Source organism: Pteropus alecto, unplaced genomic scaffold (genome assembly GCF_000325575.1).
Source record: "Pteropus alecto unplaced genomic scaffold, ASM32557v1 scaffold71, whole genome shotgun sequence".
NCBI lineage: Eukaryota > Metazoa > Chordata > Mammalia > Chiroptera > Pteropodidae > Pteropus > Pteropus alecto.
Window position 1 is genome coordinate 17,717,736 of NW_006433024.1, and position 14,238 is coordinate 17,731,973.

Genomic DNA, 14,238 nt, shown 5'->3' on the forward strand with positions numbered 1-14,238 from the left:
AAAGCTGATAAGATCCACATCCCAGGATGGTTATGAGGTTTGAATAAAGCTGAGTGCAAGAGTACACATCTCTGGCTGACATACAGCATGTTCTCTATCTGAAGGGGAACCCTCCATGATATAGTATGAATATTTGGGGCAAGTTAGGCCAGGGCAGGTGCAAGAGCTAAGCAAAGTCATTCAACCTGTAAATGTCTCGTCCCATGCGCCCTTCCTTCCCCAAGTGCATTCTCTTCAGCTCACGTTTTCCCGGCCCAGCTGCCCTGAATGTTATTTGCAAACCTCTGTCCAAAGGGTCCCCTGGGTTCCCCTTCTAATCCAGGGCCATTTCACATCTCTATAAACCAAGGCTGAAATGGGGTGAGACATTTGACACCATTGTAAAAATCGGATGTTAACTTTAATTCGTTACATATATATATATTTTAAAACTTCTGGTTTATTTTAAAGAAAGACCCTTACATAGATACACTTTAACCTAACTGAGGTTGCAACTCAACGGCATAACCATGAAATAAAAATTATACTTTTAACCATTGCATTGAACACAGAGTGGCTCACAAACCAGTTGACAGAGTTCAGATCAGTTGTGAACTACTAATAAAACCTCGCTCCCACTAACATTCTTGGTGACATCTGGATGCCTTTCTTATGGAGGCACACGAACATTTAACGGCTCAAGAAGAATTTTCTCAGTGGAAGCATCCGGTGCCCTCTACCCATAATACCACCTGAAATTTGTCTGGAAGTGGGGAGGAGCAAAGGGGGCCATTTCAGAAATGTGCCACCACTGCCGTCATGCAGAAACCGACCTTAGTGACTCAGGGCCATGTCCAGGCCCTTTCTGCCTAATGAGCCCAGGTTGCCTCCCAGGCCTGAGCCTAGTATCATCCCCTTCTTCTTCCCTGTGGTTTCCCTGCCACATCCTCGTCTGAGCTCCCCGAATAGCACCTAATAATTAAATTCCTTATCACAAAGCATTGCAAGAGTGGATTTATGGTTGTCTCTGAGATTAGACTATACCCCTGCCATGGGCAGGGAAGTGTCTTATCAAGCTCTGGTACCCATGTCTGACAGCCAATAAATACTTGTTGGACTGAATTAATCTTGTCAGATTACTAAATGTCTCAGTTCACAAAAGGACCACGTCGGCCTGGAGAGAATTTGCTTCTTTGCCCCAAATCAAGTGTTTTCTTTCTTTAGGTGTTCATTTTAATCTAAAGAATCATTTACGAGCTGGAAAAGCAAGATTCTTCTCCTGTTGGACAAGGGAAAATAACGGCTGAATGAATCGTAGGGCAGAAAGAACAAGTTTTTCTGAGGTCAATAAGGATGAATAAGATTCTTCGAACTTTGCTTTAAAAAAATTGCACCTTGATAACTATCAAATGGATAAAATTTTTTAATTTCTAGAACATAATTATATCTAAGCTGTTAGAGTTCCCATCTAAATGGCTGGAGTTTAGGGTGGGCAGTTTCCAAGTGTTTTTGCTCATCACATGTAATAAGTAATAAGTATAAATAATATTCAATATTCTAACATTTACAACTAACGTGTCAGTTGAAAATGGTTTTTTCATGGACCTCTGCTCATCTGCACTGAAAAAAATTCAAATAAGTCTCTGCTTTAAAGTACATGGTGTGTGCCTTCTATGGAGAAAATCTTGATCCACAGAGGATGTGAGATGAGCACTTCTATTTTCAACCTGCTACTCTTTAGGGGAACGAATCAGCCCATGAAACAGTGAGGATGCACTTTGGGTAGCACAGAGCTGGCTTCTGTGGAATCGTCTCTGAGTTACCGAGTCCTGTGAGGCTCCTAGGCCAAGCAAGGGTAGGCGTGGGCCCAAACGAAGAAAGCCTGGCCCTCTCTGTCCACCGGCCTTGTTTCTCCAAGTCAGGCCCCTCCTCCCTGGTCCAGATGCTGGTGCTGAGCAAATGACAAGGTCAATGACCATGAGTTTAGGGTGGGGTTTGTCAGCTCCTCCTTCCTCTCCCATGGAACTGCTTCACACACACACACACATACACACACGCGCGCGCACACACACGCATACGCACGCATACGCACGCATATGCACGCACACGGGCCCTGCCCTCGTCTGCTTCTGAGGATGGCTCTGGAAGGAGGAGGAAGATGGGGCCTGGGCAGTCAGGGTCTGTGGTCATTATGTCAGCAGGTGAGGGGAAGATGGCATACTGTGCACTGAAAATCTCTCCCAGGTGCACCCACTCCACAGTTTACAGAGCTCTCTCACATGCTTCATACTGTCTGATGGACACAGAGACATGAGGCCACCAAGGCCACCAAGGCAGCTGCCTATTCCCAAGGGCAGAGGAATAGAGAGGGAAAGGTCCTTTGGCTTCAGATCTGGGATCAATTCACAGCGGGGACATGGGCGGGTTCCTAGTCCTCTGTGAGTCTCCCCTTCTTTATCTGTAAATTAGCAGTGCAAATATCCACCGAGGTTTGAATGAAAGATCCCAGTTCAGGTCTGGCCTATAGGCGACGCTCACTAGATGTCCCCTAATCACAGATGGGCAAGCTAAAGTCCAGAGGGGGTGCGGAAACTCTCTGACACTTTCTATGACCAGCCTTGTGCCCAGGCAGAGATGAAGACGAAGCAGGCCCCCGTCCTTGGGGACCTCCTGGTCTGAAGCTTTGGGTCAGATGAACACAGAGAACAGAAGGTTATGCCCCAGCTCACGAGGCCTGGGTTCAAGCTGCAGTAGCCTGGGAGGCATGGCCTGCAGGGTCTGGGGGACGCGGAGTGCCCTTCTCCCCTCTTGGTCCCTCCTGCCCTCATGCTAGGCAGATGTCTAGCCTCCGCCCCTTTCATCGCTCATCCATATAAAAGATTTTATCAACCATACGATGTAGATTCAGTAAGAATTTGTTCATTTTCCAATTTTATGCACTTAAGTCAACTATAATTGTCTGTCAAAGTTTCTGACTATTGTGATCTAGTCAGGCTCCAGCAAAATCCCATCAATGATAATAATAGCTAACATTTACCGAGCATTTACTCTGTTTCAGGGACTGTTCTAAGCTCCTTATCTATATTACCTTATTTAATCCTCACAACAGTCCTAAAAAGTAGATATTATTCTTAGTCCTACTTTACAGATAAGGAAATTAAGGCAAAGTGTTTAACCAGTTTGCCCAAGGTCACTCAGCTGTGTGGGCTGTGTTCAGGTCCTGGCTGCAGCGACCTCCCCAAACCAAAGGCTTCTGAAGTTTCAGGCAGCCTTCGGGCCCAATTATGGGATGAACAAGGTTTCTACAAGATTCCAAGAGCACTGGAGATTGTGCTTGAAACTTGCCTTTGTGTGCCCAGCTGGGAGGCCAGGCTCAAGCAGGCCTCTGTCTAATCACCTAGGCTGGGGGGTTACAAGGCAGGAAGCACTGGCCTCCAAAGGGAGCCCTTTGGGGCTCCCCATTGCTCTACCAGAATTGACAGCCTCTTCTCCGCAGCGCCCCTCCCTTGCTGGGAGCCCCGAAGCCCATCTAGCCCCAGGAGCCTGAGCCCCTGGCCATGCCACCCACTGGATGGCTGGGTAGAGTATAGGGAGTGGCAAATGCCTCTTATGGAAATCAAGCAGAAAATGTTCAAGATACAGTTGTCCCCCCAATCCATGGTTTCACGTTCTGTGGTTTCAGTTACCCATGGTCAGCTATAGTCAAAAAATATTTAATGAAAAATTCCATAATAAATAATTCATAAGTTTTAAATTGTGCACTGTTCTGAGTAGTGCGATGAAATCTCATGCTATAACCCTTATTTTACTTATTAATGGCTCCCAAGACATGCACGTAACTTTTATTACAGTATATTGTTATAATTGTTCTATTTTATTATTAGTTAATCTCTATGTCTAATTTATAAATTAAACTATCATAGGTATGAATAGGAAAAAACATAGTATATATAGGGTTTGGTACTATCTGCAGATTCAGGCATCCACTGGGGGTCTTAGGATGTAACCCCCACAGATACTGGGGGACTACTGTACTCACAGGGCCAACAGCACAAAGCCGTGGAGAATGGACAGTGAATTTCCCTCCTGGAGTCCCTCTAGCTCCTCCGGGAGGGGGCGCTGGGATCATCTTACCTAAGGGAGTGGCCCCAAATTTGGACCTCTCAGAAAATGGTGCATGGACCCTAAGAGCATATGAGAATTTCCTTTGGAGCTATGTTCTCACAGGAGGGTCATCTAATGTACATGGGGGCTCTTAAACAGCTGGAGCCCTAGTTAAAGGCCAAGGTCATGGCTCTGGCACCCTGGCCAAGGGCTCTGCCTTCCACCCTTCTCGCCAGCTCTGGTTCCTGGAAAACAAAGGTGTCCCTGATTTGAATCTCTCTGGTAGTCAGTCACTGGCCTGGAAGCGAGAGGACGGACAGGATGGCGTGAGGTTCTCCACTCTCTGGGATTCTGGACTTTCCCTAGAGAAGGCGTGCCAGAGACAGAGACCGTGAAATAGAGAATCTAGAAGTAAACTCTCAAATATATGGCCAGCTGATTTTGACAAAGGTGCCAAGACCATAAAATGGAGAAAGGCAGTCTTTTCAACGAATGGTGCTGGTAAAACTGAATAAACACATGTGAAAGAATGAAGTTGGACCTTTATCTAAAACGTGATCGGAACACCTACCACCACCACTATTTGAAATACCCCATCACCCACAAAAGGTAGATAATGAGAGGGGGTGGGGCCCTTAGTGCTCCCTGGTGAAGAACTTGACCTTGCCAGATGTACCTGCGGGCACACTACCTCTCTGCATCCTCAGTTCCCCCATCTCTCATAAGACAGGCCTAAACAGCTCTGTTTTGCAAATGGATTGAATAGAACCAGAGAAATGAGGGGAACGTTCCAAAGGCACATGGCTATTTCATGGAAACGTCAGGACTTGAACTCAGATCTCTTGATTTTCAGAGAAGGCATGGAGGGAGAAAAGGAGAAAGAAGAGAAGCAGCCAAGGGCTTTTCGGCTACCAGAGAAGGTCCAGTGGGTCTGTGGTGGCAAATCCCAACTCCCCTCAACTTCGCTGAGCCCTCTTCTTATTGGGAGAGGTTACAGCCACCTGTGGGCTGCAGTGGGGGTAGGGTGGGGGAGCTTTTAATGAGCTACAAAGCCCATAGACAGCCCTTCAGCCCTTCCTGACACCGTACACCCCAGGGAGAGCCAAGCACTTCTCTGCCCAGCCTGAGTAGGGGCTTCTCATTCCAGCATGGCCCGGTGAACTGAAGTGGCCAAGTAACCAGTCTGTCTCTCTCTCTGGACCTGCAGGCAGGAGCTGCGTCCAGAGCTTCTCAGAATCTCCCACAAGGCCTGGCACAGTGACAGGCAAAGTTTGGTGAGCAACGAGTTAGTAGATCAAGCATTTCAGTCCTCTCGTCTGTGAAACAGGACATCTGGGCCAGAAGACATCTGGTGTCTCTTCCGACACAGGGTGGGACATCCAACCTGACATCATGACCCATTATGTATAGAGGGGCAGTACCAGGACTCCTGGATGCCACCGCGGCCTCCAGGGCTGGCAGATCGTTAACAGAGAATAGGAGGGCTGTCCTACGGCCTCAGTGAATGTCCTCCGCCGCTTGAAAAGGAAAACCTCACCCAGGGAACCCGGCAGAGGAAAGGAGTCCCAGCCTTGCCTGGTTACATACAGAATGGGTCCCTGCAATCCTACAGGAACTCCACGACTGCTCTCCCGTTGTCCCTGTAACCCCCAGGCATTTATGGTAGAGTCTGCTTTATTTCTGAGGAGGGGGAACTGCAAGCATGTACCCTATCTGATGCACAGAGAGAGGGTGCTGTGTACTGGAAAGATTACGATGAAAGGAGAGCGGGTGATCCGGAGCCGATATTCCTCAAGTCTGTCTTCCTCCTCTGTCCCTGAGAGTGGAAGGAGGAGAACCCAGCAGCGGTTTCCATCTTCCCATGAACCTGTCTTTGGGGCCCCATTTCTCTTTGGGCCTCCGTTTGCTTCTCTGCCAAATGAGATCTGCGATATGCATAAAGATGGTGCACAAGACAGAGGGTAAACTCAAGAGCTGGGGGTTGAAGGGAGGCCTCACTCCAGTGTGGGTGTGTTGGGCGGAAACTGTGAGGGCCCCAAGATGACAGTTGTGACTGGGTGCCACCCCCACTGGCCACAGGGGGACTCTGCCTGCCACTCGATGAGTCAGCTTTCCAGTGGAGCCCGGACCACAGGCGGGAAAGGCCACAGGCCCAGAAGCACAGGCGCTTAGTCACTGTCTCCCTGGCATAGAGTGCAGGTCTCACCCTTGAGTGCACTGAGTACACAGGACACACAGACACAAGCGCTGGGGGTCACATTTGTCTTTCATAAAAGAGTGTGCATGAATCAGTACACGCAGTCCCCTGAAGCACATTGGGACAGCAGGACCCGACCCAATGAGTAGAGGCGGGGCACACACCCGCCCACATTCACGCTGTGCACACGCTCACGCAACTCCCCCCCACCCATGCCTCCACTCACAAATGAAGATACTGGGATCCGCTCATAGGTGGCCTTAACTTGGGTCGGCCCACACTCCGAATGAGACCCTAATTCTTCATTCATCCTTCCAGCCAGTAAATATTTATTATGTCCAAATATATACTCCTGGAAGAATGTAAGCTATAGGATAGCACACAGGCCCTTGGTTTGTTCTGCTAGGACAAGGTTTGGCACATAGTAGGTGCTCAGTAAATGCAGATATAGGGAAGACGAGTGGAGATAGGGGACGAGTGGCCCAGAGGGGCTGGGAACCCCAGGGCCTCCACTTGAGCCTGGTCACTAGTAAGCACGGAGACACACGTAGATCGCCCCGCTCGGTATTTAAGCCCCGGCCTGGAGCCTATTACCTGCCTTCAAACGCAGCGCTCCAGGAGCGCCGGCCCACTGCGTCCCCGCGCCTTTTAACACGCTCCAGGGAACCGTCAGGACCCATTTCCGCTTCCAAGGACGTCTCTTCTGTCCACACTCCTCGATTTCTTCTGGACAAAAAATGTACGTAAGGGTGGGGAAGGCAGGAAAACGGGGCGAAGGCGGGTCCAAACTGGTACTGGCACAGAAACGCCTAGAGGGCCTTTGTAAACTGTCCAAATTCCAGCATTTCTCAAAGCGAAAATTCGGACCCAGGAGGGGAAGGGAAAGGGATTTCCCCAAAGGCGACGGTGCAGACCCACCGCGGCCCATATCCGGACCGTGTGCCCTGCGCCGCACGTGCGCCGAGCTGGACCTCAGCGTCGCGGCCCTGACCTTCCACAGCCTTCTCCGTCGCGGCCCTCGGAGCGCGTGGGGAAACAGCCGCTTCTTCCCCAAACCGTCGCCCGCAGTTCCTCTGCGAGGTGCTTGGAAGCTACGCCCACGCTCTGTGGCCCCCGGGTTTAGAAGGAGAATCGGCTCCAAGACAATCTGCTTTAAGAATTCAATGAAGCGCGCTCGGGTTCCCTCTCTTTCTCGAACGCGCAGCGGCTCCGGCGCCCAGCAGCCCCGACCTCGCGGTTCGAAGTACACGCGGTGCCGTCTCGGGGAAAGACAGGTACTTGGCGGGTTGTGGCGCCTCTTTGACCGCTCCTCTCCCGCCAGCATCTCCCAGTAACCCTCCTCTGCTAAAAGGCACTCTGAGTGCGGCGGAGCCCCACCGCGACCTTCCTAGCTGCCTCTGGAGGCAGAACCCGAAACTGCTCGCTACCCCACATCGCCACCCCGCTCCCCACCCTCTCGTTCCTCTGAGCCTCCACTCCGCGCGTCTCCTCTCCGCCCGACTTCAACTTCCTTTCCACTCCTTCTTCTCTTCCTTGGTGCTGGCAGTCTGCGGTGGGACGGGGGTAGAGAAGAGGGTCTTTGCTAAGGAGACAGAATGTCCTCGGGATGGGGTGTGGGAGCGGGTCTGGGGCGTCTGGGGCCCCCCAGCACACTTCACCGGACACACCAGAGGCTTCTGCTGCACCGAGTCAGCCTTTCTGGGGATACCAGCTTCCAGGCAGGACGGCGTTTGCTGCTCCCCAGCTACCCCGCACCCTTGTACTGGGTAAGGAAAGAGCATCTTGTATGGAGGTGGGGATGTCGCTATTTGCACACCTGTGGACAAGAGAAGGTGCAAGGCTGTACCTCTGGAGGGGAGGTGTCTGGAGGGGACACCAGTAACTCTGATCTCCGAGAAGCACCAGCTTGCGGCTGGGTGGGCTTGCTGGGAGGAGAAAGGTGACTCCTGTTTCCACAAAAGGGCCCTGTTTGGAAGAAGGGCCTCCTCTCACAATCTAGTACTAACCAGACAGCATGTGGCGTCTAAGGCCCTTGGGCATGGAACCGGCGGCTGTCACTCTAAATTCGTTTGCTGGACGATATCACCAAGTGGCCCGGCCTCACTGTCGTGGTTTCCTAATCTGATGGTCTACCTGTCATCTTAGCGATTTCTGGGGAGCCCTGTAGCTGCGGGGGTATGTGGCCAGGTGGCGCCTGGCAGTCGTCGTCCAGACACATGACCGGGCTCTCACTGCCCCACCCCAAACAGTGCCTGGGCCAAGGTCCTTTGGGGTCGTGGGAGCGGAGCATGCTGAAGCTCCGGGTGCAGGGAGTTCTCGCCCACCCAGCATTCTCTTGGAGCCCCGCGCGCCACCACCAACTCTCCTCTCTTTGCAGGGAGAGGCGCACCGCTGAGTCGCGGCTTTCCGGCTCCGCATCCTATGCCGGCGGTGCCCTGAGCGCTCCGAGCAGTCTTCCCCTTCTTTCCCCGCCTGTCGCTTTGGGCACCCTGATCCAGAGATCAGCGGAGTAGCCTGAACCCCAGACAAACACGCGAGACTCCAACCTCCCCTCCCCTCCGTAACTGCAAAGACCCATGTATTTCCATTTCACATTTCAAATTGCCACCCAAACAAAGCCGTGCGCAAAGCTGCGGGAAGAGAGAAACCGGCTGAGGCCGAGATAAAAGTACGTCCCCAGAAAAGTGTGCCCAGCTGCTCTCCAAAACGAAAGCCCTCGGGGACTTTGGCGAAATTTTACGTATGCTGTTTTAACTCGTTTTCCTACCACGGCCGCATTTTGCAGCGCGCATGGCCGAGGGCTTCGGCAACTCCGGAATAGCCCGGGGGCGGCTGTGGCGAGGTTCTTGGCGAAGCCCATGGTGATATCGCTTTCCGAGTCGGGACCGCGCAAATGCCCGGGCGTACAAGGTCACCCTACTCAAGAAATACCACGGTCGGCACAAGGGGGGAGGGGGTCCCCGGCTCTCCGAAGTCTCTTATGCAATTTTCTTGAAACAACTTACAAAAATTTTCTTCCCCAAAGTCTTTGTGTATTAACACAACTCATAACGGGGTGTCTTGATCCAGGTGGTAGTTATACTGGCGTTCACATATATAACAGTTATTTGAACTTTCCACTTAGCTGTGTGCTTCGCTGTATATAAATTATTTATAGGAAAGAAAACTTTCTGCAAATCGATTGATTCAAAATACCAGACTTTTAATCCTGGCCTTCTGTTTTTCTATTTAAGAGCCTATGTGTTTAGACTGCATTGTGGTGGCTATAGAGATTAACGAAGTGAAAAATTAAAAGCATCTTCCTTCCCAGCCCCCGTTCCTCCCCCGACCCTCAAATTGACCAAGGGTCTGCGATGTCACAGCTCCTTGTTTTCCCTGGATCATCCTCAATCACCCACGGGCTCTTACAGTTTCTGCCCGCATCTCCCTTTCTCGATGTATTTTTTGAGGGTCCCGTTCAAAAACACATCCTGGTTCGTAGACTAAATTCGAATACGACCCGACCGGGGCGGAGTAGACATATTTTGTGGTGTGTGGCTTCTGTCAGTGCGTGGAAATGAATATCCTTAGCATTCGAGCACTGCGTCTAATTCAACAAATCAGGACCAGCCCCTCCGAGGTACCTCAAGGGTCTCCAGCCCGGCCCGCGTCTCCCCAGACCTCTGCGCTGAGAGCCTTGCCTTCGAGGCCGTTGGATGGGAAGGTAGCAATCCGCTAGCGACGAAAACCTGCGTGCACCGAATCGAAAGCGAAAGAGAAGAGGGAGCAGGGTTGCTCCCCGAAGCGTCCCGGGGCGCATGGCGAAGGCCTGGCGTGCCCGCGGCGGCCCGGGAAGTCGGCCGTGGGTCTGGGGTCGAGGTGCCGGAGCCCCCGCCCCAGCAGCGAGGAGGCTCTTCATGCAGCTGAGAAATGTCTTCTCCGACCTGGCGTGTCTCTTGGGGCTCACGCGGCCAAAATCGGGCTAGGGACAGGCAGAGACTTAGGAAGGCCGAAGTGTGGAACCGGACCCTGGCGAGGTCGGGATTGCATCAGGCGAGAGAACCCGGCTTTTTCGTAAAAACGCGAAGGTCTTTCTGCGGGAGGGGACTGCCAACTCATCTTGTTCGTCGCCCTTTCACTACTGACAGGGAAACGGAGGCCCCGGTGAGGGGTACAGACGACTGCAGCCTACGAGGATTTCTTCCCACCTCCACTTTCGGCAACTAGAAGTTCCGCGGGTGGAGACCGAGTCGGCTTCCCCGCCGCGCACTCCCTTCGCATGGCCCTGGCGCGCCCCCCAGGCCCGCATCTCACTGGCTGAGGACCCCTTGGACTCGGGAGTGGCTCCCGGGGCTAAAGTCGGGGAGGAGGCCTTGAAGCCTTCCTTGCCTCCCGTTCACTCGGTGTAGTTACGCAGACCCAGGAGCTGGTATCCGGTCCCAGGACCAACCGAGCTGGGAAGGAGATTGCAAAGTCAAAGCTACCTGAAGTGGGGACTGTGATCAGCCAAGGCCCAGCCCAGAGCCCAGTGCCCCCACTTTCACCAAGCTCCTGGGAACACCCTAAGACTTTTTTTTTTTTTGAGCCGCAATTCTTCCCCTTTAGAATATACACTCTGATAAGTGTGGGAGGGAATAGCTGTCCACATGTGCCTCAGTTTCCCTCCTTGCTGACCATCTAGAGAGCCAACTTCAGAGGCTCTTCTCCCAGCTGCCTCTGTAAAGGGCAGAGCCTCATCTTTTGGTGCCTTGGGTCCCTCATCTTCGACCTAATGTGCCTAATTTCTTTGTAGTAGGGCCAGAAATCTCCTAGCCAGGGAAGCTGGTGCCGAGAGAAGGAAAAGAATAAACAGAGCTGTTTGTCGTTTGTGGCTTTGCCCTGAGTAGTGCCTCCATCTTGGGCAGCCTGGGAGTGCGGTCCTGTCAGTTATTCCGGGCTGCCTGCTGTCCCAACATGCAGCTTATGGGTTTGCTCAGAGCAGGGGCAGGCGCCTTTCCTGTCCTCAGAACTGGGTGCTCACAGGTTCACAACACAGAGGCTGGTGATGGAAGCGTGGAGGACAGTTGGCTAGACTCCTGCTGTCTCCACAGGAGACATTTAGCACCCATGAGGCCTTAGTATTATCTCCCCACGAGGCAGATGAGGACAGGGTGTAGAAGAGTTATTTGCTCATAGGTCACCCTGTGGGTAGCTCAATGGCTAACACAAGTGGAGGAAGGGTCAGGCTGGCATGTGAGGGCCCAGAAGAGCTCAGAGAGGATGCTCAGAGGAGGCCAGCCCTTTCCCCTTTCCCTCTGAACCTGAAGGCTTCTTCCAAACAAGAGAGTGGAAGCGGTTTGGGATCTCTCCTTGCCTAAAATCTCAGCCTCCTCAGAAGCCTCATTGATGAATTTCTTTCGAACATGAAAATCCAGAGCCGTGGGAGAGAAAACACATGAGTCTGCTGGCTTTGTACAATGAACCTTCATAGGTCTCCCAGTTTGTGACTTGTTCTCACCTAATAGTCCCAAATGACATGGACGAGGAGGGGCCTGGGCGAGGCCAGGAGGCAGGCCAGTGCACATGGACAGGGCTGAGAAACCCCCACTGCCTGAGTGTGGAAGGAGCACCTGTGTGGAGCTGTGTCTGTGATCTGAGTGCCTGATCTCATTCCAACAGGAAGGTGGAGAGGAAAGGTGGAGGAAGTGGAGAAAGGCCACCGGATCTTTCTAAATCTGTTCTCAGCCCTGTCCTCTGGGTTTGAAAGTGTGAGACTATGTTCAAGGCTACACGAATGAGTGTACTTGATGTGTGACCACGTTAGCTAATGAGTTGGGTTTTGTGTTTGTGTGCGTGTGTCTAGAATGCAATGTGTAGACAGGCATATGATTGTGTGAACGTTTGTGCGTGTCAGCAACTACCAAATGAACTAATTCGGAGCCTGTGGGAGAGCCAGTTTGAGTGTAAGAAAGTGCTTTGCCATGGGCTGTTTCCCAAAGGTTATTCCATCTGCCAAGGCCTCTACTGTGTCCCACCTCTGTCCCAGGCCTGATGCCTCTCCATCCCGCCTGGATCAGCTCAGCCAAAGCCATCGCCCTGTCAGCACCAGCTCATCTAGGGCCCTGCCTGAAGGCCAAAGCCTCAGTGGGGGGACTATGTACCTAGGGCTATTAGTCCAGAGAAAGTTTTCCCCACTTTTCTTGGTTTCCCTCGCTGCCAGCTTGGGGCTCACCAATCTCGATTCTGTGGAAGAGAAGGCCTCGGCTCCTGGTCTACTCTGGACTCCGGCCGGCCTTGAGAGGCTGTCTCCTCCACTATGGTCGCTGCGCTCTGGGGGCCCAGGCCTGCGTTCAAGGGGGCTTGGAGGTCATTTAGGCCTTGAGTTCCTTGTGGGCCCAAATCAGGACCCAGAAACTTCACTCTGCCCCCAGCACTGAGCCACCTGGAGGTCTGCGGTTTCCTGCCTCCCTTTGGGGTCGGCCCTATACCATTGTTCCGAGGCCAGCCACCGTCCTGGGCTTGCGAGAGAGAAACGCTCGGGAACTCTGGCCTGCCCACCTCCTCGCAGCGAGCCGCGCTCTGAGTCCCCCGGATTCGGGTCTTTCGTGGCCCCAGGTGTCTGTGGACCCATATTCGTGTGCCGCCCCTGTTCCAAGGCATCGGGGCGCGCTCCGCCGAATGCGCTCTGAGCTCCCAGCTGGGTCCGCACCTGCAACGCTCCCACCTGTGGCGCCGCGGGTGGAGCCTCCAAGCCGGAGGGGAGCGGGGCCTTGGCAGCAGGGTGCCCAGTGCCTGAGCGCTGAGCCGCAACTGTTTCCAGCCGCACGCCTGGAGCCGGTGGGCAGCATCCGCTTCAATGCACCCGCGGGCAGCGCAAAGCGAGTGGCTGGGCAAACGGCGGAGTCGGGGTAAAACAACTCCAGGTAGAGTTTAACAGCTAGAACGCTCCGCGACCTTGGCCGTGCGTTGTGTGTGTGTGCGTGTGTGTGGCGGGGATAAATATGAAGCGGGGTGGACGGATACCTTGGTCCCCTTGGAGCAGGCGATCCCCTTTTTCAACTCGGATTCACCCACCGCTCGGCCCCGCATTTCCCCAGCCAGCCAACTCCTGCCTCCCGCAAGCCTAAAGTATTTCAGGGGTGTCGAAGCCGCGGGCCCTGGGGTCCCCAGCCCCGAGGGACCTGCACGTGCACTCACCGTAGCAGGGGACCTGCAAGGCCGCGTTGTGGCTGCCGCTGCCTTCCTGAAGTTTGAGGCTGCCGTCCGGGGGCGTCTTGCAGGCGCCTCGCTGCAAGTAGAGATGCGGTTGCGGCGCTGGAGGCTGAGGCTGAGGGGGCGACTGCTGCGGCGGCGGTTGAGGCGCCGGTGCTTGAGGCTGGGGCTGGAACTTGTTAAAGGAGCCCCGCGTCCCGGCGCCACTCTCCAGGGGTGCCGCCAGGTCCTGTTGCCCCGCGCCGTAGCGGGCCCGGCTCTTGGCGTCCCCGAATCCCTGCCCTTTGGCGGCAGCGGACAGGAAAGTTGTTCCGAACTTATCGCCGCTGGGGTATGCCCTAAAAGGCGACGAGCCCTCCCGATTCTGTGACACCGGGCTGTAGTAGGCGTCCATGGCAGCAGCCGGCGAGTCGCTGTAAGAGACGCAAGTCTCAGCATTCATGCCTGGCTTGCGCGGGCGACGGGCGGGGGCGCGAGCGAGAGCGCGAGGACGCCACCGCGCGCCTGGCCCGGGAGTTTGGAGAGGCGAGGAGGCGGTGGCTGCGCGCTCCGCGCCGGCCTGCTCTGCCTCCCTCCTCCCTTCGCGGGACTGTTCTCTCTCTCTCTCTCTCTCTCTCTCTCTCTCCCCCTCTCCCTCCCTCCTCTGCCCCCCCACCCCCCAACAGCTGGCCCAGGGAATGAACGGAGGGCTGTAAAAAGATTCAGATGTTTCGGAAAGTTGACCAGGTCTCCCAAGCCCTTTTAAGGTTTTGGGAGGCGGGGGGAGCAGGTAAAGGAGAGTGAATTTT

General features: G+C 53.7%; 1 protein-coding gene across 1 annotated transcript in view; it reads right to left on the reverse strand.

Annotated features, from left to right (window-relative positions):
- ALX4 (ALX homeobox 4) overlaps nucleotides 1–14,008 on the reverse strand; it is a 39,702-nt gene extending 25,694 nt beyond the window's left edge. The window contains exon 1 of the mRNA XM_006908055.3: nucleotides 13,436–14,008. Within this exon, the coding sequence (XP_006908117.1) occupies nucleotides 13,436–13,892 (457 nt within the window). The 5' untranslated portion in view covers nucleotides 13,893–14,008. The remainder of the gene's footprint in view (nucleotides 1–13,435) is intronic.
- Between the last annotated feature and the right edge of the window lie 230 nt (nucleotides 14,009–14,238).